General features: G+C 44.6%; 3 protein-coding genes across 4 annotated transcripts; 2 read left to right on the top strand and 1 right to left on the bottom strand.

The window, feature by feature from the left end:
• Window positions 1-231: 231 nt before the first annotated feature.
• On the top strand, window positions 232-13,364 carry LOC138957787 (mitochondrial basic amino acids transporter-like). The gene is made up of 5 exons (XM_070328842.1): window positions 232-506; window positions 4,002-4,045; window positions 4,587-4,667; window positions 10,614-10,842; window positions 11,510-13,364. The coding sequence occupies exons 1-5, from the start codon at window positions 449-451 to the stop codon at window positions 11,995-11,997; spliced, it is 900 nt and encodes a 299-aa protein (XP_070184943.1). The 5' UTR covers window positions 232-448; the 3' UTR covers window positions 11,998-13,364.
• An 87-nt stretch (window positions 13,365-13,451) lies between these two features.
• On the bottom strand, window positions 13,452-21,610 carry LOC138957786 (platelet endothelial aggregation receptor 1-like). 2 transcript variants are annotated; one of them, XM_070328840.1, is made up of 6 exons: window positions 21,317-21,610; window positions 19,032-19,354; window positions 18,243-18,372; window positions 17,392-17,925; window positions 15,489-15,620; window positions 13,452-14,987 (listed from the first exon to the last, which is right to left on the bottom strand). In XM_070328840.1, exons 1-6 carry the CDS (start codon window positions 21,396-21,398, stop codon window positions 14,617-14,619), a joined length of 1,572 nt encoding a protein of 523 aa, XP_070184941.1. In that variant the 5' UTR covers window positions 21,399-21,610; the 3' UTR covers window positions 13,452-14,616. The 2 variants fall into 2 exon arrangements, with proteins under 2 accessions (XP_070184941.1, XP_070184942.1); XM_070328841.1 differs by having other exon boundaries at window positions 18,243-18,322.
• A 181-nt stretch (window positions 21,611-21,791) lies between these two features.
• Window positions 21,792-24,977, top strand: LOC138957793 (solute carrier family 25 member 45-like). The gene is made up of 2 exons (XM_070328847.1): window positions 21,792-22,254; window positions 23,931-24,977. The coding sequence occupies exons 1-2, from the start codon at window positions 21,984-21,986 to the stop codon at window positions 24,470-24,472; spliced, it is 813 nt and encodes a 270-aa protein (XP_070184948.1). The 5' UTR covers window positions 21,792-21,983; the 3' UTR covers window positions 24,473-24,977.
• The last annotated feature ends 452 nt before the right edge of the window (window positions 24,978-25,429 follow it).

Raw genomic sequence — 25,429 nt, 5'->3', positions numbered from 1 at the left:
CCCCAAAAAAAAATTTGGGTTTTTTTGGGTTGTTGTTGTTGTTTGGGGTATTAATCAGTGACAAAATCTGCTGCCTGAAACTGGTAATGATCATCCTCAGAATGCACCAGATTGCACCATATATTTTTGCATCCTTTTTTTCAACATTTTCCGGGGGGGCATGCCCCCGGACCCCCCTAGAAAGCTAGGCGCTTCACACCCATATCTTCACAATATACTTTTGGAAACGCCCCCCATAAAATGAACTGATCCGCCCCTGGGCCTCGATTCATGTATCCTAGAGTCACTGGGCCAACTCATGGTAAGACTGGGTACTTTTATCGAGGGTGTCAAGGACACTGAACTAGAGACTGCACTCAGTTAGTGACACAGTGACCACTTTTGCCGTCCACTCTGACCAGAGCGAAGGGCGAGAAGCTGAGTTTAGGGCGACAGTCTGTGGGGAAAAATGGAGGCCCACGGATCTACCAACTTGCTGCGAGATTTCCTCGCTGGAGCAGTGGGTGGTAGGTTCATTTTGATCGATTTTTTTCACCTTCCATCAGACTTGTTGTTTTGTGAAAGTGGCGGCGTTATCCTACTGGTTTAACTCTTGCTTCATGACTGCTGAACTATTCGAATTTAATCGGACAGATCGGAACACTTACTGACTTGGCTTTTCATTGACGCACCACAACAACTGCAACACGTCGACCGGTGTAACACGAAATGTTTACTCCACGAAAAATGTACTCCGGAGTAAAAATTTCGTACGAAATTCTTACTCCGAGTACACCTTTTGTACGAGAAAAGAACTCCCCAAGGTACGAAAAAATTACTCCCTCCACGATATTTTGTCTCCCCAAATTTTTACTTCCAGTAAAAATCTCGCACGCGAAAATGGGGTGCAGGCGAAAGGAGAATGCCAATAAGTGATCTCGCGCAAACAAATGTCGCGCTACCCTCCCTCCACCCCTTCCCCCACCAAGACTAACAGAGGACATGGGAGTAAAAGTTGCGTACACCTGGCGTGGGAAGTACATTGCTCGTGTTAGGACGGAATAATTTATTCGTTATTTATTCGCCAGGGGAGTAACATTTTGGACCGAAATGTTGACTCGGAACACACCTGTCGTTGGAAGTAATTTTTTCGTGTTATGGGGGAGTAGTTTTTTTCGTAAAGGGAGTAAAATCTTCGTACGAAATATTTACTCCGGAGTAAAAATCTCGTGGGAGTACTTTTCTCGTGTTACACCGGCAATTAGCATTTAAACGAAGAAAGAGAGAGAGAGAGAGAGAGAGAGAGAGAGAGAGAGAGAGAGAGAGAGAGAGAGAGAGAGAGAGAGAGAGAGAGAGAGAGAGAATAAATTGACAGCTTGTTACACAAACATTCTTAAATCATAAAAGAATTCTTTTTTCATCAAGACAAGATCAGTACAATTCGAAGTTTTGAAAGTTTGAGAAAAAGAAAAGCCCGGAAACGTGTCACGCAAACCGTTTCTCGTAGCAGACGACGGTTCTTCTTAGCGCCCGTTCCTCTGAACAGTCAACTGTCATCGCTCTAGTTCGTGTGAACCGCAGAGGTACACAATAACGTGCTATTGCAGATGAGCTTACAGCGAGTCCCATTGAAATCACATACTGACGACTACATTGTGAAAACAAGTCGCGTAAGGCGAAAATACAATATTTAGTCAAGTAGCTGTCGAACTCACAGAATGAAACTGAACGCAATGCCATTTTTCAGCAAGACCGTATACTCGTAGCATCGTCAGTCCACCGCTCATGGCAAAGGCAGTGAAATTGACAAGAAGAGCGGGGTAGTAGTTGCGCTAAGAAGGATAGCACGCTTGTCTGTACCTCTCTTTGTTTTAACTTTCTGAGCGTGTTTTTAATCCAAACATATCATATCTATATGTTTTTGGAATCAGGAACCGACAAGGAATAAGATGAAAGTGTTTTTAAATTGATTTCGACAATTTAATTTTAATAATAATAATAATAATGGACATTTATTAATCGCCGTTTCTCACAAGAGCTCACGGCGATTTACATATTAATTTCTGCCGTGTGAGATGGAATTTTTTACACAATATATCACGCATTCACATCGGCCAGCAAACCTCAAGCCTATTAGGGCGAGCATTCACCTTTCACGGCCTTTATTCCAAGTCACACGGGTATTTGGTGGACATTTTTAGCTATGCCTTTTCAATTTTGCCAGGAAAGACCCTTTTGTCAATCGTGGGATCTTTAACGTGCACACCCCAATGTAGTGTACACGAAGGGACCTCGGTTTTTCGTCTCATCCGAAAGACTAGCACTTGAACCCACCACCTAGGTTAGGAAAGGGGGGAGAAAATTGCGGCCTGACCCAGGCCTGAACACGCAACCTCTCGATTCCGAGCGCAAGTGCGTTACCACTCGGCCACCCAGTCCCATTTTGATAATAATTTTTATATATTTAATTTTCAGAGCTTGTTTTTAATCCGAATATAACATATTTATATGTTTTTGGAATCAGCAAATGATGGAGAATAAGATAAACGTAAATTTGGATCGTTTTATAAATTTTTATTTTTTTTTACAATTTTCAGATTTTTAATGACCAAAGTCATTAATTAATTTTTAAGCCACCAAGCTGAAATGCAATACCGAACCCCGGGCTTCGTCGAAGATTACTTGACCAAAATTTCAACCAATTTGGTTGAAAAATGAGGGCGTGACAGTGCCGCCTCAACTTTCACGAAAAGCCGGATATGACGTCATCAAAGACATTTATCAAAAAAATGAAAAAAACGTTCGGGGATTTCATACCCAGGAACTCTCACGTCAAATTTCATAAAGATCGGTCCAGTAGTTTAGTCTGAATCGCTCTACACACACACACACACACAGACAGACAGACACACACACACACGCACATACACCACGACCCTCGTTTCGATTCCCCCTCGATGTTAAAATATTTAGTCAAAACTTGACTAAATATAAAAAGGAAACTGGATCACACGGGATCACACGGGTTCGCGATGGCTCAGGGGTAAGATAAACCACGCACAAATAAATTCTTTGAAAATTGCTCGCTCTTTACGGAGGGCACCTAGGATGTTCAAAAGAGGTGAGTGTGTAAATGAAAGGGTGTTTGTACTGTGTGTAAAAGCCTGACAGTATCTGTGATGGTTTACGGGAGGCTTACTGTGGCTTTAATATGTATACATAAAAGTTACTGAACTTCTTATTTCCATGTGCACGGAGCCCCTTGGGCTTTCAGTAATGTCTAATCAGGCATCTCTATCCATTTGAAAAAAATACCAAGTGTCCTTGACTTTCTTGCAAGGATCTGATAAACACAGGGAAGTAAGCGCTCTAAATGCATACGGCATGTGTAGAATAGAGCAAGTGACAGCTATACGGAACCAATCTCCTGGCACCTGAGATAATTACACGCTTTGATATGAACGAGCTACTGTCATCCTCGCTTGTTCATGTTAATGCTTGTTATTATTTTTTTCCTCTTTATCTTCTTTTCATTCGTCTTCTTTTTTCCCTGCTTTTTGAAGGGGGGGGGGGGGGGGGGGGGGCAGGTGAACATTTTCGTAGTTGTCTTTAACGGTTGACCATGTGCACGTGGAACCTTGCAAATCTGTCGTAGTGGTAATGCAGCATCCACATTTTGATTTTCTTTTCCTTTGTTTTTGTGTGTGTTTTGCTTTCTTTATCTTTATCTTCTTTTCATTCGTCTTCTTCTTTTTGAGGGGGTGGAGGAGTGTGTGTGTGTGTGTGTGTGTGTGTGTGTGTGTGTGTGTGTGTGTGTGTGTGGTTGTGAGTGGTTTTGGGTGTTTGTGTGTGGTTGTGTGTGTGTGTGTGTGGTTGTGTGTGTGTGTGTGTATGTGTGTGTGTGTGTGTGTGGATGTGGATGTGTGTTTATTTTCGTTGTTCTCTGCAACGGTTGGCCGTGTGCGTGAAAACTGACAGTATGTCGTAATGGTAATGCCGTGTCTGTTTGTCTGTCCCGACAGGCGCGTCAGGCATTGTGGTGGGATACCCGTTTGACACAACCAAGGTCAGAGGCTGATTATTGCACTGTTCTGTGCCTCGCACAGAATGATTGATTTTTAGTGTACAGTTGACATGCGTATGAGGGTAGAATCAAAACGGGGGTCTTAAACAAATAAAAGGATTCCACTGGCTTTGTCAAAACAACAAAAAAGAAGCAACTGTGAGGTTTTCAAGCAGAGAGAGAGAGAGAGAGAGAGAGAGAGAGAGAGAGAGAGAGAGAGAGAGAGAGAGAGAGAGAGGGTGGAGAGAGAGTGAGAGAGAGAGAGAGAAAGAGAGAGAGAAAGAGAGAGATTAGAGACAGAATGCCCCCCCGGAACTTTTTTATTTCAAGGAAGCAAAATACTGCAATCTAGGGTCACCTGAGCTCAGAAACTGTCATTTAATCATCTCTCTCTCTCTCTCTCTCTCTCTCTCTTTTTTTTCCTTGAAGGGGGAGGGGGGGGGGAGGCACGGGCCCCCTTAGCCCCCCCCCCCTAAATCCGCCACTGGTGTGTATGTAGTGACAGGAGTGACGCCGGTAGTGTTGACAAGAGCTTTCCACACAGGTCCAGCTACAAACCCAGGAAGGAGGGTCACGATACAAGGGCACGCTGGAGGCGATGGCCAGCATCAAACACCATGGCTGGGTCAGAACTGCGTGTGTGTTTGTGTGTGTGTGTGTGTGTGTGAGTGTGTGTGTGTGTGTGTGTGTCTCTCTCTCTCTCTCTCTCTCTCTCTCTCTCTCTCTCTCTCTCTCTCTCTCTGTGTATATAATGTACGTGTATTCGTTATTTAAGCAGTCCTTGTGTATGAGTAGTTATTTGTATCAGATAAGAAATGTTCATTTGAGGAGAATGTTAGCACGTTTCAGATTTGGAATGTCACTCTTAAATAACCACTATTTACAGTACAAACCCAATGTGAATTACGTAGACAGACTTTGCCCTTTGTGCTCAGATGATACATTTGAGACGGAAGTTCATTTTTTTACTTGTTTGTCCCGCATATAATGAGATCAGAGTTGAATTGATAGCCTCAAAGTATTATCGGAACCCATCCATGTTTAGAATGTGCCAATTACTATCCTCTACAAATGGCCAAGTGGTAAGACAATTAGCAACGTATATTTACAAAGCTCTACGATTTCGCACTGGTTCTCTGGAAAATGCACAGTTGCAAGATGCAGGTCCATAATGTTGCTTTTTCTGCTTCTTTTAAACATTGTTCGCTTGTATTATGTGTTACCAGTCTTGTCATGGGCCGGAGGCCTAACAAATACAATTTCCGACTTCCGACTTCTCTCTCTCTGTAAGTTTGTTTGTGAGTAAACATGTTTGGTAGCACGATACTATTATTCTCAGTCAAAATGCAGATGTTTTGAAGAACCTTGCGATTACGAACACATTCCTGATTAAAACTCTTTCTCGACATAAAAGAAGGTTCACCAAGATATCACGGCATTTGTGTTATAATGTGCAATAACAACAAACAAAGATGTTGCACAATGCACACACACACATTTCACAATCCTATGAATAAGACTTACAATGCTATATAACATGCATGTATCATGTTACGTTCTACAATCAGAAATCTAGACATCGCACGGCACGGTAAAAACGTTAAGAGAACCATACAGAATTCGTGTCGCCATGACTAATATAATATTACCAGGCCATGAACAAATGCCGACGAGAGAGGTCAAAAGCACAATAACAGACTGTAATAATGTGCATGCTAAACTAAACATCACCATACGAAAAACGCTTCAACTTGTTTCCGTGAACAGCATCCTTCTTTGCTATTAACTACATACAGGTACGGAGGGACAGATGTAAGTTGTAACTGTGTAATGGTCACACCACAAAAAGCTGCAAAAGAACTTGAACACCAAGCCATACTCTTCAGAAAGACCTTTCTTATTTTGAACATCTGGTTAATGACCTTAGTTCTGCCCAAACTGTTCATTGAGATAAGGGCGAACTTCCAAACTTCAAACATGTGCAGCCTTGTCGCTGTCTTTGAACAGTGGGTTTTTTTTTAAATTAATTGTGTAACTGAAACCCACCCCAGTATACCAAACAAATGCAGCAAAATATGCACAGGAAGCAGTTATAGGCTGTTGATTTTTGGGATGTGTCCAAGAGGAATGATGCTCTTCTCCTTTTACATGCAAAAGCCTGAAGAGCTATGTGGTCGTTTGCATATGATCCTTTACAAAGGAAGGAAGGTCGTCGATGTAACGACATTATTGTTCAGGGCGGCCAGACGCCAACCAGGAAGGTTGATGTGCACAACAATCACACTACAACGAGCTGCAGAGCACTTGGCACCAAACTATGCTGTTCACAAAAGCAACGTTGTACCGAGTGATATACATGTAAGCGACAGGTCAGAGTTGTACGTGGCTGCTGTGCTCCGAGGAGCTACTAGCGGAGGCGCTGGTTGTCTCGCTGCCCGAGGCACTGCACATCTCGCTTTCATCGACGCTGGAAGCCGGGTCGTCAATGACACTGTCCGCTGGTTGCTGCTGCAGCAACGCTGGATGTCCATGGACAGCGGGCTGCTCCTGTAACGTCTGTTTTGCTTGCCCGGTCTGGGCCACCACAGGGACTTGCCCGCCTGCCCCGGGCACGTTGTTCCGGCTTCGTCTACTGGAGAAGTAGACAGCCCACAATGGGACGAGTAGCAGCAGCGCTGCAAGCCCCAGACCCAGCGCCAACAGCGTGCCCATGCTCCAGCCGCTCTTCTCTGTGGCGCTGCTGCTGCGCACTGCACACCAACGCGCAAGCTCTTACAACTATACCGCTTGGCGTGCCCCCCTGACGGTGATGGAGTGATACACGTTTTCAACTGATGGATGATTACACAGTCACGCTACAACAAGACGATATTGACGGTAACGATGGGGAAATATTGCCACGGGCAAAATTTTTTTTAGATCGCTGTAAATGAAGAGAACTGCTTGCCGACCTTGAAAACCATCAAAAGTGACACGATCACGACAAGAAGAACAAAGAGGCAACATTCTTGACAGACAAACATCGACTAAGTCAATCATCAAGAAATTATGCAGGTTCTATCGATGCATCACCTAATGCTGAAGGAGCCGCAGCTGTCAGAAGACATGTTGATGTGGGCAAAGTCTGCCGATGCCTGTTGAAGTTCGTCTGATTGTGCCCCAAAAGGCTTACCGTAATCAGGCTTCAGTCTCATGTGTGTATTTTTTCTTGTTTTGAATGAGTCATACAGACGAACATTAGCGTTGTTGTACCTTGACACAGGGGCATGGTGAGCTGGTGTGAGTCACAAGCGGTACAGCTGCCGTCCTCCTCATCGCACGGTGCTCGCTGGGCACACCTCCCACACCGCGAGCACTCCGTCCCGTAGTAGCCATCTGCACAGCCTGAAAAACAACAATTAACACGCCAATCTTCATCACAACATCTAGCAAAGATACTTTGAAAGCAGCGTGTACAGTATCTATGCATCTATTTCAATGTAGTTGCTTGAAGTATTTTCTAAAATATAATTGGTCTGTCGTCAAACTGACAAACTTATAAACGTAACATAGGTCCTTGCTTGGAGACTTGAACCACAAATAAAGTTTCTCAATCACTTCGTTTAATTTTGATCAGTCTTTAAATATTGCATTTCAGTTTGACTATCAGGATTGCTTCACTGTTTTGCACGAGTGTAGTTAACAAATTAACAAAGTAGAAAACTTCTTACAATGGTAAGAACGTTCAATGTGCGAAGAAACTGGGTGACCTCTTGTCTAGATCAAACAAACATCACTAAAACTGGTATGTCTTTCTTCACCTCTACAGGCACCACATATATCAGCTTTTCCAGCCACGCACGAAACAGCAAGAGTCTACTCTTCAGTGAAAAGTGGACTGGTTACTGCTCTGATTCCAGGCACACCTCTTGACACTTATGTCACCTGTAGACATCCAATGAAAAGTGTTGATGATGACACGTGACAAGACCTCTGATAGTATACGTGACCTACCTGTACAATTGGGATACAGGAACCCCATTTTGCACTGCCGACAGTCGGGAGGCTGGAAGCCTGGCTTCACACACCTATCGCAGGTGGTACCGTCCAGACCCGGACTGCAGACCTTGCAGTCAGGCGGCAAGAAGCCCCCGCGGCACGAGCTGCAGAAGGGAGGGAGGAGGTCGGCCTGACACTCGGCGCAGTCGGGCGGCTTGAAGCCGGTCCTACAGCGGTCACACTCGGGGAACTGCCAGCCCGGCTTGCAACTGTCGCAATTGGGAGGGGCGCAGCCAGTGCTGAGCACCGTGCAATTGGGACCAGTAAAGCCAGGCTGGCACTCGGCGCACTCAGGCGGCTTGAAGCTTGGCCTACAGCGGTCACACTCACACGGGGGATAACCTGTCAAAGGCCGAACAGAAGCCGAAGGCCGCTCATGACACGTGTGAAGGCAAGTTTTGTCTGTTTTCTAGGTATTGTTTGATTTATGTCGGGATTTAAGGTAAGCTACTGATTCAGCGATGACTAAATTTGTTTCTCGATGCATAAAAAGTCAGGGAGCGATTGATATTTGCCCGTAAATAGCCTTCAAAGCTGAAAATGTCCGCGATCGAGCACCGGAAATGGCTGTTCGATGGGTTTTGCAAGTGGAAATGTGCTTTATTTCACCAAATCAGCTCGTATTTGGTGTGGATACGGGATTCTAGAGGACGAAGGAGTCATAAGAGGTGCAAAGAAGTGCTATTTGGGAGTAGAATAAATCTTCCGAGACAGTAGACAAGAGAAGGTCATATTTGAGAGATGCGCGTAGGCCGATTGTCTTTCCGACAAGCGAATGATACAGCAGATTAATCATTCGTTTTGACCAGAAACCTAGTCTCTAGTTTTTATGAATGAGTTTTTTTAATTAAAACAATCACGAGAACTCTCTCGCTTAGCCTAATGGCTGTTCGATGGGTTTCGCAAGTAGAAATGTGCTTTATTTCATCAAATCAGCTCGTATTTGACATCGGTTTGGTATATATATATACAGTGGTCGCCGGTTAATATGACCGCGGTTAATATGACCAGCCGCGTATTATGACCAATTTTACCCGGTCCGGAATTGTCCTTCTTTGTTATGTATTAGAAAAAGCCGCTTAATATGACCACAACGCCGCTTAATATGGCCACATTGTTTCGAGAAAATGGCAACAAGTTCACATCTTTTTCAGTTTGAAATCACTCGGGGGGAAAAATACATACGATTTTTTGAAAAAGGCAAAAAGGCGTGCGATATTTTCTTTCTTTTTCGTGAATGAAACTAAAGTGATCAGTGATCAGTGCTCAGTGATCTCCAATGTCGCGATCATTATTCTCTCTTTTTTTCCCCCGAGACTGAGCGTCATAAAAAAGGCAAAAAAGCGTGCGATCTTTTCATTATTTCCCGTGAATAAATCTAAAGTGATCACGAACATTTTCTTACAATTATTAATTACCAAAAAAAAATGTTTCGTTTTGCGATTTTTTTTAAAGTCGTTTTCTCTAACATCGGTTAATATGACCAGCCGCTTATTATGACCATTTTATCCCGGTCCCAAAGTGGTCATATTAACCGGCGACCACTGTATTTTCTAATCCTACCGCGAACTGGATAGCAGACGCGGCACGACTGTTGCATCACACTTTGAAGTAATCCCACACTTTGAAGTAAATTACTTCAAAGTGTGGGGATGTGCCCCACACTTTGAAGTAAACCCATTTTTTACTTCAAAGTGTGGGGGGATCTTCCCACACTTTGAAGTAAACTCAGTTTTTACTTCAAAGTGTGGGGGGATCTTCCCACACTTTGAAGTAACTTACTTCAAAGCGTGGGACTTTTGCATCGCCTGTTTGAGCCTGATGATTTTGTCAAAAAAATGGCAAAGTCTTTTGGATGAGTGAACAGAAAAAGTGAGCGAGCCAAGAAACATAATGATGTTTGTTATCAGGCTTTAAGCAATGTCCCATTGTTGAGTGTGACGAAAACTCGTGGTGACGATTTTAAAACATGTTGGGTCACGCATGGTCCAATCTTACATGGTCCAATCTTACATGGTCCAACCTTACATGGTCCGACCTTACATGGTCCAATCTTACATGGTCCAATCTTACATGGTCCAATCTTACATGGTCCAACCTTACATGGTCCAACCTTACATGGTCCAATCTTACATGGTCCAATCTTGCATGGTCCAACCTTGCATGGTCCAACCTTACATGGTCCAATCTTACAGTCATTGTTGATATTTACAATGGCTGCCGGGTTCCAAAATGCCACCGTTCCGCTCCACACTGTATAGGCCCTACATCAACTTCTACAACACATCTCCGGATCTTTTTCTTCAGAATCGAGAAAACAAATCCTCGACAAAAACTTGCGAGAGACTGGAGGAAAGACACACACATCCTAAGCTTAGTTTATTATCTGTATCGTACTTCGTAGTATCGTGTTTGTGCGACTGTCTTTGTTAAACTTAAAGACATTTTTGGGTCAACATCCCTGTGATGGTGATGTTTTGTTCTTTCATAAATGAAACGTTCTAATAACTGGCCATTCTCGGGTTTTTGTCAGATTCGTGGTTTCTTTCGCGGTTTGTCGTACCCGCTGTGGACGTACGCCGGGGTGAACGCAGTGATCTTCGGGGTGTACGGCACAGCGCTGCGACACCTTACGCACGACAGGCCCCCGGGGATGCTGGACGTGTACCTGGCTGGCTGTGCTGCGGGGGCCGCGCAGCTCGTCATTGCGTGTCCCGTGGACGTCATCAAGTGCACGCTGCAGGCCCAGATTCCCCACCAAGGTAACGTGGCATCCCTAGGTCACTGTGCAGCTTTTGAAAATATGTTTATAAATTTGAATATGGTGCTCTGTTGTCGCATATGGGGACCATTTTAGAGTAAAATAAAACATACGGCAAAGTTCTTTATTTGTCTGACAGAAGAATCTGTCCCAAAATCTCATGTTTTATAATTTTAAAAAAACCACGCACGTTAATTTTGACCTGTTTACACTCTGTCTGCTTAGCTTTTTGACTGCATTCATAACCGTATGTCCAATAATCATGCACCTCATATAAACGACCCACTTTAACACTATGAAGAAGTAAACTATATCGCTTTTATGGTGCATGTGTACGAGTATGTCGTGCCTAAAATCACTCGAACAGTTTGCGGGTAATATCTAATATCTCATTGACTGTTCATAAAGCCTGTCCTTAACTGGGCGAAGTCGACTAAGCGAAGTATACTTCGCGAAGCTGGCCGCACGGAGCTTTAGCACTGAGTTTTTGGTACAAAGACTTCGCGAAGTATTCGCCAAGTCGACTTCGGGCTGAATTAAGGACAGCACTTGGGACTCCCAAGATAGAACTTTACGCTGCGGATGAGTTGCAAGGACAACCGACTAGCACGCTGTGTAACTTGCACTCAATCCCTGTTCGTTATGATGAGTATAGTGTGGTTGTGCAGGAGCGACGACAGCGAGCGGTCGGTACTACAGTGGCCCTGGGGACTGCCTGAGAGCGGTGTGGCGCCAGGAGAAGCTAGCGGGCCTGTACCGCGGCCTGACCTCCCAGTCTCTGAGGGACGTGCCGTCCTACGGTCTCTACCTCGTATGCTACGAGGCCATCTCCTCCGCCCTGCATCGCAAGGGCTGGGCAGACTCGCACGGCGTCATCGCTGACGTCATAGGTGGCGGGCTGGCCGGGACCATCTCCTGGTTCATCGTCATGCCCATTGACGTCATCAAGAGCCGCGTTCAGAGCGACACGGAAGGCAGGTACCGCGGCTTCGTGCACTGCGCCAGCGTGGCTGTCAGACAGGAAGGGGTGTCCGTCTTGTATCGCGGAACACTCGTCACGTGCTTGAGGGGTTTTCCCGTCAACGCTGTCACCTTTCTTATCTACACGAAGACACTCAAATATCTCAACCGATCGGATGAAGCTAAGAGTATATGAGTGCTTCATCATTGGAAGAAAAAAAGGGCTTACAAAACGGTGACCAATGACTGAGTGATGACTTAGGAGAATAAATTAAACTCACTGCATGATACATTACACCTCAAATAGGTTTTGTGTCTTTTATTCAGTCTATTGCGGCACATCACTGTCACAAAGATGTGAGTAGCATATTTGTGAGGTGAAACCACGTCGTGTTTTTAACCTCCCTAAATGTTGTACAGGCGATGCGTAGCTGACCGGACTGGCGTTATTCGATTCACGTGTTTTGTGTGTTTCACGTAAAACTGGATTTAGCTTGAGATGAGCTGTGTTTGAGACATGTAGCTGGTCAGGGGTAAATAACGTCACAGCGTTTGAGATTTTCAACCGGGAAGGTTGTCGGCGCGTGTCAGACTTGTTCTGGGAACAAGTACTCTTTCAAGAGACGGGTCTCTTAAGGTAAATGATTTACTATGTTGTATATTATTGACGTTGGAATACATAGCTGGAGCGTAAAGGTTAGTGTATATAAAGTGCACCAAATTTTAGTGTGAAGCGTTGAGAGAATTCTTGATGTAATTGTATTAGGGTTTTTCATGGGGAATTTCTTGAACATAATTGCTACGCATTTATGTTATGTTTAAGACGGTCATGCTTTGTATGGGGAGTGTTATTCATAGATTAAGTATTAGTTTGGATATTGAATGTGGACGGAATGTGAACGTGGAATGAACGAGAATGTATGAGTGGTACATAAACGTTTGGAAGAAGAGATGGTTTTAGAGAATGTTGTATTAAGACTTGGTTAAATTCTTTAGGAGTTTCCATGAGGGATTTCCACGGCGTGTAAGGGAGGGTCCTTACACGGGAGAAGCGCGGGACGATGGTGGCGAGCAAGGGACCACATCGGCGGAGATGACTAGACGAGTGGAGTCTTCATCGATACCGGTCGTAGCTGACGACGGTTGTTTCCGCTAAGGGCGGAAGGGTTTCTCGGGGAGAAACATGAAAGGTGTGTGTTGGCATCTTCAGTGAAAGGTGTGTGTTGGCATCTTCAGTGAAAGGTGTGTGTTGGCATCTTCAGTGAAAGGTGTGTGTTGGCATCTTCAGTGAAAGGTGTGTGTTGGCATCTGTGTGTGTTGGCATCTGAATTCATTATTCTACGAGGATTCAGCGAGACAAGGAAGTGAACTGGCGACATGCAGTGAGCCGTGATTCGAACTCGTGAGTGTCTGTCGGTACCTTCCTGTGTGCGTTAATCTATATTTGAGAAAGTATTGTTATAATATGTATTTACATGCATTGAGTGAAAGCTGGAAGATTGTGCGAACTGTGTGTCGAAAAGTTGTTTCGTATTGATGTATTTAAAGTGAAGAAGTATGTTGGTTTTTTTGGTTGAGGAAATAATGAGCCTGCATCCTCCCAAATTCTGTTTTTGAAGTGTTTGGTGTGAAAAGGGTAGAGACAGTGCAATAGGGCAGAACACGTACATTTAATTCACATGCAAACCACTTCGTGACAATTACTGAAGAGTACACTACTGCATGTTCACCACCAACCATCTGTTCAGACTTGTATGCAAGAAAGCAACAACCTGGCTGCTTCCTGTGCAAAGTGAAATTGCATTGTTGTTGTGGAATTTGGTTCGAAAGAGACACCTTTGTCACTCTGCTAAATCAGGTCAGCAAAAGAACCCCGCTCTGTTCAGAAATCACCCACGATATTGATTTGTGTTATCTGTACAAGTGAAAAGATGCTCATAATTATTTCATGTGAAAGTCTGGAGGGACATGTGGCGGTCAACATGACCTTGTACGCGGGATGGACGGTGCCTTCAGAGTTACAACAACTCAAAACTCCAGTTGACAAAACTCAGCCGCAAATGTCCAACACGGCAGATCGACCGAGGTCTTTTACTTGCCATTGTGGTGACACGGGGGATGGGACATGAATACCGTGTCTGGGTCTGCACATAAAGTTGACCCGTGTCCGTCCCTGCCCGGTTTTGACTCAGGATCAAAAGTCAAGTGCTCTACTACCTGAGCTACTCGGGCTCCATGAGAGATCTTCCTTCCTATGCACATCCCATAGCTCTGCCTAAACTGTTTTTTGAGATAAGGGTGTCTGGTAATGTTGAACTTTACCTTTGTAAATTCAGAGTTCTCACAATCCAATGGCATATTTGTTAATTTATTTTAGATACAAGTCACTTATATGAAAGCAGAGATCCAGAATAATTCTTGTAAAAATCATTGACGGATTGAGACACAAAATTTAGTGTCAATCCACACTACACCAAACATGTTCCGCCTTGTTGCTGTCTCCGAACAGTGAACTTTTTGCCAAATGAATGTTGTAACCCACGCCAGTATTGTGCAAAATATTGACGCTCTGCACGACAAGCAGCCAGGCTAGGCATTTAAAAGATTGAAGGGATGAATGTGGTCGTTTACATGATTGTTAACACAGGAAGGAAGGTGGAGTTAACGACATCATTGTTTAGGGCGATCAGGAAGATGGGTGTGCACAACGGCCACACTACAACGAGCTGCAGGGCACTTGGCACCAAACTATGCTGTTCACAAAAGCAAGCTTGTACTGAGTGATATACATGTAAGCGACAGGTCAGAGTTCCGTCTAGCTGCTGTGTTCCGAGGAGCTACGAGCGGAGGCGCTGGTTGTCTCGCTGCCCGAGGCACTGGACATCTCGCAGCCATCGACGCTGGAAGCCGGGTCGTCACTGACACTGTCCGTTGGTTGCTGCTGCAGGAACGCTGGGTATCCGTGGACTGCGAGCTGCTTCTGGAACGGCTGTTTTGCTTGCTCGGTCTGGGCCATCACAGGGACTTGCCCGCCTGCCCCGGGCACGTTGTTCCGGCTTCGTCTCCTGGTGAAGTAGACGGCCCACAACGGGACGAGTAGCAGCAGCGCGGCAATTCCCAGACCCAGCGCCAACAGCGTGCCCGTGCTCCAGCCGCTCTTCTCTGTGGCGCTGCTGCTGCTGCGCACTGCACACACGTCACACCATCGCGCAAGCTCTTACAACTATACCGCTTGGCGTGCCCCCCTGACGGTGATGGAGTGATACACGTTTTCAACTGATGAATGATTACACAGTCACGCTACAACAAGACGATATTGACGGTAACGGTGGGGAAATATTGCCACGGGCCAGGAACAACTTTAGATCGCTGTAAATGAAGAGAACTGCTTGCCGACCTTTAAAACCATCAAAAGTGACACGATCACGACAAGGCAAACGAAGAGACAACATTCTTGACAGACAAACATTGACTTAGTCAATCATTAAGAAATTATGCAGGTTCTATAGCTGCATCGCCTAATGTTGAAGGAGACGCGGCTCTCAGAAGACGTGGTGAAAGTGGGCAAAGTCTGTCCTTGCCTGTTAAAATTCGACTGATTGTGCACAAAAATGCTTAACATAATCAGGCTTCATAGTTTGTCTTGCTATGAATGAGTTATCAAGACGAACATTAGCGTTGTTGTACCTTGACACAGGGGCATGGTGAGCTGGTGTGAGTCACAAGCGGTACAGCTGCCGTCCTCCTCGTCGCACGGTGCTCGCTGGGCACACCTCCCACACCGCCAGCACTCCGTCCCGTAGTAGCCATCTGCACAGCCTGAAAAACAACAATTAATTAACCCTTACACTGGTGCAATTCTGTAACACATGTTACATAGCCACTGGTGAATTAACAGAGAGAAAAATAACAAAAAACGGTCATATAGGTTTTCGCATCCATGGGAGGTAATCGGAACCGACCAAACAGACTGAGCCAGTAGCGCGACATATGTCTGTTTTGTTTTTTGTTTTTTTGTTTGCTTAACTAAGGGCCATATCAGGGCAGTGCTGCTTTGACATAAAACGTGCGCCACACACAAGACAGAAGTCGCAGCACAGGCTTCATGTCTCACTCAGTCACATTACTCTGACACCGGACCAACCAGTCCTAGCACTAACTCCATAATGCCAGACGCCAGGCGGAGCAGCCACTAGATTGCCAATTTTAAAGTCTTAGGTATGACTCGGCCGGGGTTCGAACCCACGACCTCCCGATCACGGGGCGGACGTCTTACCACTAGGCCAACCGTGCCGGTTACGCGACATATGTCGTGACAACCAGTGGAGACTAACATTTTCATGAAGGAGAAGGGAAGTCTGGGTTTCGCAGTTTGGTCGGTGACTGCTACACTCGCAAGTAAGTTTGGGTAAAAAGGTTTCTGCATAGCACGTGACAATGACTGTGCTGGTAGAAGACAGAATATCGACAGCAACGGGACCTTCGTGGTCGAAAAATACAGCGAATAACCCTGTTTCTGCTTTGAAAACCTCGCTTACAAATGTGATGCATCTCGTCATTTTGGTCTCGACACGCTTTGTTTCTGTGTTCTCTGGCACTAAAGTAGAAGGAAACCAAAGTCTGATAATCAGTGACTACAGTAACAACAAATTTGGGTATACTGGGTTCACAACGGTTGAGCAGATCGCGTGCAAGAGGACCCTGATGCTCCTTCCGTTCCCCTGTCAGCTAATGAGGCACCCATTTTGCGGCCAGCTTTTGAAGCGGAAGATCATTGAGTAGAATTCTCTGGACTGTTCCATATGAAAGTTTAAGTTTTGCACTCTATACTCGCATGTACACTTTTTGATCTTAGTTCTTAAATTTTGACACAGCAGCTACATTATCCTCGTTTGAAGCGCTCTTCGGAAGGATTTTTGGCTTGTCAGAGTTATTCCCCTTTTCCCCAGTTTCGATTTTCCTTTTCTTTTGTCAGATTGTAGAATATGGAACAGCTTTGATTCATGTAGGCCTAACGTTCTTCAGCTTTGTAGACATTTTCCTCCATCATCCAGCTACACTCTTTCAAAGAAGTGAAGATTTTCATGGCGCTTGACAAAAGACCTCGTTTTGAAGCACAACCCAAAAGTGACGTATTTTAAAACCTCGTCATTTATGACGTAGTAACCTAATGACGTCATCTCTTAGAGGTATACCAGTTAAATAGTTGGCCTTTTAAATGATATATTACTTTTTATGATCAGTGGCCTGAGACTTGTATAATCGCGGTTTGATCATTTTGTTTGGATCATACCTCGTAACTGTTCTGTCGTCAAACAAACTTATAAACGTAACATAGGTCCATGCCTGGCTACTTAAAACAGAAATATAGTTATTCTAGAATTTTTAAATATGGCATTTCAGGTTGACTATAAAGATTGCTTGGCTATTTTGCACAAGAGTCCACTCTTCACTTCACTTCCGTGATAAGTGGACTGATAACTGCCCTGATTCCAAGCACACCTCTACACGTGTGATGTCTCTGTAGACATCCAATGAAAAGTGTCGATAAAGACACGTGACCAGACCTCTGATGGTATACGTGACCTACCTGTACAATTGGGATGCAGGAATCCTATTTTGCACTGCCGACAGTCGGGAGGCTGGAAGCCTGGTTTCACACACCTATCGCAGGTGGTACCCCTCAGACCCGGACTGCAGACATTGCAGTCAGGCGGCAAGAAGCCCCCGCGGCAAGTGCTGCAGAAGGGAGGGTGGAGGTCGACCTGACACTCGGTGCAGTCGGGCGGCTTGAAGCCGGGCCTACAGCGGTCACACTCAGGGAACTGCCAGCCCGGCTTGCAACTGTCGCAGTTGGGAGGGGCGCAGCCAGCGTTGAGCACCGTGCAGTTGGGGCCCGTGAAGCCAGGCTGGCACTCGGCGCAGTCGGGCGGCTTGAAGCCTGGCTTAACGCAGTCTGCGCAGTCCGGGCCCCGCAGTCGCGGCTTGCAGGCCTGACACAGCGGGGAGGTCAGGCCAGGGGTGCGGCACGCCGAGCAGTGGCCCGTCACTTTGTCACAGTACGCTTTGCCCGCGCACTGACCGCACGTCTTGCACAACTGCCCGTAGTTCCCCTTTGGACACACTTGCCAACACAGACAGAGAGACACATATCCTGTTAAAATACATTGTTTTGTTTGGAATTTATTCTTAGACAGATTATAATAACAGTTGTTTGCTTTCTGCATCACTAGATTAGGCCATCAACATTTAAAATAACTCGATGTATAATTTTATACGAAGAATCTGAAGCATTCGTTGCAGTGTGCAGTTGAAGCCTCGGTCGATAAAGATGAAACAGAAAGACGATATGCTACCCTCGGACCAACAAAAAAAAGCTGGGCTGTCAATAACTCACCAAACATCGTATAGTACATGTATTCAGTTGTATTTTGTCCTTACCGACTTGTATATTGGTGCACGTGTCAGCGGCTCCCGAGGTGAAGACGTCTTGCCCTGTGCCAGTGTCCTGGCATCTCATGCTGCAGGTGATGGTTTTTCCAGAATGATACATTTCGGGGTAGAACAAAAACTGGTTGTGGACACACAGTTTGAAGGTATCATTTTTTGCAGCAAACCTATATTACAATCATGATGATAGATATCACACTGACATGGGGTGGGTGGGTGGGTGGGCGGGGTTTACACAAGATCATTGCGTGTCAATGTTCAAATTAAGTGTGCTCACAAAGGGTCATAGTCCAAAGTTATGCAGAGCTCTCTAGAGAGGAAACTACCGAGACTCTCTATGAAGTTTCTTCAAATTGTTTAAGCACAGACAGCAGCCACAATTTCGTAAGCTCCGCACACACAGTGTCAGAGAGGTGGTTGACGTTGCTAGGCCGTCGTTGAGGCTACTAAAACTTTCAAACTTTAAAATAAAACTAACGTTATCCAGCCTAGATGGCCGTTTTGCTTGTCACACATACTAAGGATGGATTTACAACATCAGTCCTCTATTTTGAGGAGGCTTTTTGATATAGTTTTCTGTTTGCATGTTAAGATAAGACATAGACAACATAAAGAAAACTATTATCCATTTTCATGATTGCAAAACGATGACGATTCGTCTCTCACCACCAAATGGCATCACTAAGGGAAATAACGCAAAGACAACGATTATACATGAATATATCAATATTGTGCAGATGAGTTAACTATCATAAGTTCGTATTCGTGTGCTGTTCTTACCTGGAAGATAAAAATATCGTCAGATTTCCCAGCACAGTTACATTGCGGGAACTTGGTCTTATCTTTCGTCCTGTCTTTGTTGCCAGTGCATTCACTTCCCACAGGAAGAAAGGCGAGGCAGTTTTTAAAACGCGGTGTGCCGTCAAATCGAAAAAAAAAAAGTTTTACGGTTCTTAAAGTGCAGTTGGCGACGCCATTTGCGAAATAAGGGTCCTTGCGGTTGAGAGCTTTCGTCGAGTTGTAGGTGCAGTTGACAACGGCAAGCTGACCATACACGAAGGTTTCTGGACACTCCGCGTACTGGTCATAACTGGCTGCGTCACCTGCAACGGCACCGGCTCACACACACACACACACACACACACACACACGCGTGCGCGCGCACGCACACACACACACACACACACACACACACACACACACGTTTATAGGGGAAGGGCTCCTAATATTGACTGGCTCGTAATATGGACCACCTCCTGTTCTGACAAACTAACGGGAGCGCTCAACAAAGTTTTATTCGCTGTATTCACCCTCTCTGGATAACTTGCACATGTAAAAACAGTTGCAGAAACACAAATCTCAAAACCGTTAGGCTTTTCTCTTTTTACAATTAGTCAAGTTTTGACTAAATGTTTTAACATAGAGGGGGAATCGAGACGAGGGTCGTGCTGTATGTGTGTGTGTGTGTGTGTGTGTGTGTGTGTGTGTGTGTGTGTGTGTGTAGAGCTATTCAGAGTAAACTACTGGACCGATCTTTATGAAATTTTACATGAGAGTTCCTGGGTATGATATCCCCAGACGTGTTTTTCATTTTTTTGATAAATATCTTTGATGACGTCATATCCGGCTTTTTGTAAAAGTTGAGGCGGCACTGTCACGCTCTCATTTTTTAACCAAATTGGTTGAAATTTTGGTCAAGTAATCTTCCACGAAGCCCGGACTTTGGTATTGCATTTCAGCTTGGAGGCTTACAAATTAATTAATGAGTTCGCTCATTAAAGTTGTCATTAATTGATTAAAATTGATTTTTCGCAAACAGATTTAAAATTGATTGCATCGTATTCTTCATCATATTCTCAATCTAAAAATATATACATATGTCATGTTTACTCTTAAAATGTGATCATAATTAACGAAAATAGATGAATTAGTCTTACAATAAAAATTGAAGAAATCGATCCAAAAATGATTTAATCTTATTCTTTATCATTTCCTGATTCCAAAAACATATAGATATGATAGGTTGTATTCAAAACAAGCTCCGAAAGTTAACAAGAATACAGAAAAGCGCGCTTTCCTGCTTAGCACAATACGCTACCGCGCTATTCTGGCGTGTTAATTTCACTGCGTTTTGCACGTGGAAGGTGAGCGATTTCCTTCTTGCGGGGATTGACGAAGCTGTACTGTCTTGGTGAAAAACTACTGTGCGTTCAGTTTCATTCCGTGAGTTCGACAGCTTGACTAAATGTAGTAATTTCGCCTTGCGCGACTTGTTTCCACTTTTGGCAGCGTTCACTCTAAATTTGCTGCCTAAAACGGACTCGTTTCTGTCCACAGCCAAAGCTTTCATAACACAAAATTAAAATGGCTATATATGACAGCTAAGACAGTATTTGTTACATTTTAGCATCGTTGACCCCGAGTTTCTACTGCAAACAAAAAATAATAGCAAAATCTCAAAGTATGTGGCTAAAGGCTATTTTCATTAATTCATTAAGAAGCTTGCTGTAAATAACCTATAACTAGCCCTCGAGATTTAAAAACAAATACAACAAAGTCTTCTTTTTGTGGAACTGGAAGTTGATAATTTCACTTATTTTCACTCAGTTTTTGATAAGCTTCTTGAGTTTCCTGGTGTGCTTCAAATAATGCTCTCATCAACCCGAAACAGATAAATCTAAAGCATATTTTACTTAGTCTGAGTTGTATCATGTTATTTTGAAGTATAGGGGGCTTTTTTCTGTATTTAATTGTTGGTGAATGTCTATCAAAGCTATTTCACTCTAATTAGGCCTAACAATTAACCTAAGCGAGAATACCAAACACAAAATGAAACTTCTTCGCAAGAAAACAAGCTAGTTATCACTATCAGCATGAAACAAAAAGTGGTCCATATTAGGAGCCCTTCCCCTTGTTTAAAAATAAGTCCATTCTAGCTCAAGTATAACATAACAGGGCGCCAGCATTGCTATGAATCACGATACATGTGGTAGTAGGCATTACAACGGCAACAAAATGTACTCAGAGAAGTAAATTTCTAAATCATGTAAAATGATAGCACCGACCTCGTAGAGTGAGAAAAAAATCCAGAAGGAGGATGAAACTGAACGGACCCCACAATGAAACTGCAACAGATATCTTTAACATGATGTCAAGTCCTTGTCATCGCCAGAGACGCATCAACTGGTGGTCAGCTGGCTGTTGTCACAAACATGAACCACGTTTTCTTCCACTGCTCAAAATAAAATGTCCGAAAACACTTCTGATTCAGTACCACATACGCGTCATTTACTACGTAACGATCTAAACTACGTCAGTTGTATTCACGACTTGCAGTAGGGTATTGGGCTGAGCGCATGGTTCCCGCAATTATTAGTCTCGGCTTTCCCATTAAGGAAGGGGGGGGGGGGGGGGGGAAGGGCACCATTTTGGAACCCGGCAGTCATTGTTGATATTTACAATGGCTGCCGGGTTCCAAAATGCCACCGTTCCGCTCCACACTGTATAGGCCCTACATCAACTTCTACAACACATCTCCGGATCTTTTTCTTCAGAATCGAGAAAACAAATCCTCGACAAAAACTTGCGAGAGACTGGAGGATAGACACACACATCCTAAGCTTAGTTTATTATCTGTATCGTACTTCGTAGTATCGTGTTTGTGCGACTGTCTTTGTTAAAGACATTTTTGGGTCAACATCCCTGTGATGGTGATGTTTTGTTCTTTCATAAATGAAACGTTCTAATAACTGGCCATTCTCGGGTTTTTGTCAGATTCGTGGTTTCTTTCGCGGTTTGTCGTACCCACTGTGGACGTACGCCGGGGTGAACGCAGTGATCTTCGGGGTGTACGGCACAGCGCTGCGACACCTTACGCACGACAGGCCCCCGGGGATGCTGGACGTGTACCTGGCTGGCTGTGCTGCGGGGGCCGCGCAGCTCGTCATTGCGTGTCCCGTGGACGTCATCAAGTGCACGCTGCAGGCCCAGATTCCCCACCAAGGTAACGTGGCATCCCTTGGTCACTGTGCAGCTTTTGAAAATATGTTTATACATTTGAATATGGTGCTCTGTTGTTGCATATGGGGACCATTTTAGAGTAAAATAAAACATACGGCAAAGTTCTTTATTTGTCTGACAGAAGAATCTGGCCCAAAATCTCATGTTTTATAATTTTAAACAAGAAGGGCAAAGCCCATACGACTCACATGCTTTACACATTTTTCCTACCAAAATACATGTGACCTTGACCCAAGGTCAAGGTCATCCAAGGTCATGCAACACAAAGCTGTTAATTCAAGACATAGGAAGTACAATGGTGCTTATTGGCTCTTTCTACCATGAGATATGGTCACTTTTAGTGGTTCACTACCTTATTTTGGTCACATTTCATAAGGGTCAAAGTGACCTTGACCTTGATCATATGTGACCAAATGTGTCTCATGATGAAAGCATAACATGTGCCCCACATAATTTTTAAGTTTGAAACAGTTATCTTCCATAGTTCAGGGTCAAGGTCACTTCAAAATATGTATACAATCCAACTTTGAAGAGCTCCTGTGACCTTGACCTTGAAGCAAGGTAAACCAAACTGGTATCAAAAGATGGGGCTTACTTTGCCCTATATATCATATATAGGTGAGGTATTCAATCTCAAAAACTTCAGAGAAAATGGGAAAAATGTGAGAAATAGCTGTTTTTTAGGCAACATTTATGGCCCCTGCGACCTTGACCTTGAAGCAAGGTCAAGATGCTATGTATGTTTTTTGGGGCCTTGTCATCATACACCATCTTGCCAAATTTGGTACTGATAGACTGAATAGTGTCCAAGAAATATCCAACGTTAAAGTTTTCCGGACGTCCGGACGGACGGACGGACGGACGACTCGGGTGAGTACATAGACTCACTTTTGCTTCGCATGTGAGTCAAAAAACCACGCACGTTAATTTTGACCTGTTTACACACTGTCTGCTTAGCTTTTTGACTGCATTCATAACGGTATGTCCAATAATCGTGCACCTCATATAAACGACCCACTTAACACTATGAAAAAGTAAACTATATCGCTTTTATGGTGCATGTGTACGAGTATGTCGTGCCTAAAATCACTCGAACAGTTTGCGGGTAATATCCAATATCTCATTGACTGTTCATAAAGCCTGTCCTTAACTGGGCGAAGTCGACTAAGCGAAGTATACTTGGCGAAGCTGGCCGCACGGAGCTTTAGCACTGAGTTTTCGGTAACAAGACTTCGCGAAGCTGGCCGCACGGAGCTTTAGCACTGAGTTTTCGGTAACAAGACTTCGCGAAGCTGGCCGCACGGAGCTTTAGCACTGAGTTTTCGGTAAAAAGACTTCGCGAAGCTGGCCGCACGGAGCTTTAGCACTGAGTTTTCGGTAAAAAGACTTCGCGAAGCTGGCCGCACGGAGCTTTAGCACTGAGTTTTCGGTAAAAAGACTTCGCGAAGCTGGCCGCACGGAGCTTTAGCACTGAGTTTTCGGTAAAAAGACTTCGCGAAGTGTTCGCCAAGTCGACTTCGGGCTGAATTAAGGACAGCACTTGGGACTCCCAAGATAGAACTTTACGCTGCGGATGAGTTGCAAGGACAACCGACTAGCACGCTGTGTAACTTGCACTCAATCCCTGTTCGTTATGATGAGTATGGTGTGGTTGTGCAGGAGCGACGACAGCGAGAGGTCGGTACTACAGTGGCCCTGGGGACTGCCTGAGAGCGGTGTGGCGCCAGAAGAAGCTAGCGGGCCTGTACCGCGGCCTGACCTCCATGTCTCTGAGGGACGTGCCGTCCTACGGTCTCTACCTCGTATGCTACGAGGCCATCTCCTCCGCCCTGCATCGCAAGGGCTGGACAGACTCGCACGGCGTTATCGCTGACGTCATAGGTGGCGGGCTGGCCGGGACCATCTCCTGGTTCATCGTCATGCCCATTGACGTCATCAAGAGCCGCGTTCAGTGCGACACGGAAGGCAGGTACCGCGGCTTCATGCACTGCGCCAGCGTGGCTATCAGACAGGAAGGGGTGTCTGTGTTGTATCGCGGAACACTCGTCACGTGCTTGAGGGGCTTTCCCGTCAACGCTGTCACCTTTCTTATCTACACGAAGACACTCAAATATCTCAACCGATCGGACGAAGCTAAGAGTGTATATGAGTGCTTCATCATTGGAAGAAAAAAAAAGTGCTTACAAAACGGTGATCAATGACTGAGTGATGACTTAAGAGAATAAATTAAACTCACTGCTTGATACATTACACCTCAAATAGGTTTTGTGTCTTTTATTGTCTATTGCGGCACATTACTGAAGAGTACACTACTGCATGTTCACCACCAACCATCTGTTCAGACTTGTATGCAAGATAAGAGCATCCGCCAGAAAGCAACAACCTGGCTGCTTCCTGTGCAAAGTGAAACTGCATTGTTGTTGTGGAATTTGGTTCGAAAGAGACACCTTTGTCACTCTGCTAAATCAGATCAGCAAAAGAACCCCGCTCTGTTCAGAAATCACCCACGATATTGATTTGTGTTATCTGTACAAGTGAAAAGATGCTCATAATTGTTTCATGTGAAAGTCTGGAGGGACATGTGGCGGTCAACATGACCTTGTACGCGGGATGGACGGTGCCTTTAACGTAACAAAAACTCAGAACTCTAGTTGACAAAACTCAGCCGCAAATGTCCAACACGGACATTTTCAAATTGCAACCTGTATCAGGGCAGGAGTTTTACCCGCTGCGACAATTCCTTCAATGAGCAAAATATGTTCTTGATGCTGCGATAACAAAGGCGACGAAAAGGATAATAAACAGTCTTCCAATGTGCCAGGGGTCTGCCATCTGTGTGTGTGTGTGTGTGTGTGTGTGTGTGTGTGTGTGTGTGTGTGTGTGTGTGTGTGTTTTAACATGTCTGTATTTTTACTCAATCAAAGTTGAATAAATAATTTTGTCATCATGTTCACGAGTTTTCATTCACAAGCACCTGGGAAATAAATATCATGTTCCCCGGGGAATAAATCCCCGGTTACCATAGTTGCAGGAAGCCCTATTACATGGATAATCAAAAGCAAACCCAATAGAAACGCTCGAGGATTCTTCGGCTCTTTTCATTGGCGTTTCCCCAGACCTAAACAGACGACAAGACACTGCTTTGCAAAGTTCCAAAA

Source organism: Littorina saxatilis, unplaced genomic scaffold, assembly GCF_037325665.1.
Source record: "Littorina saxatilis isolate snail1 unplaced genomic scaffold, US_GU_Lsax_2.0 scaffold_416, whole genome shotgun sequence".
Classification (NCBI taxonomy): domain Eukaryota; kingdom Metazoa; phylum Mollusca; class Gastropoda; order Littorinimorpha; family Littorinidae; genus Littorina; species Littorina saxatilis.
The sequence above is the reverse complement of the archived record's forward strand: the minus strand, read 5'-3'. Positions and strand labels throughout refer to the sequence as shown.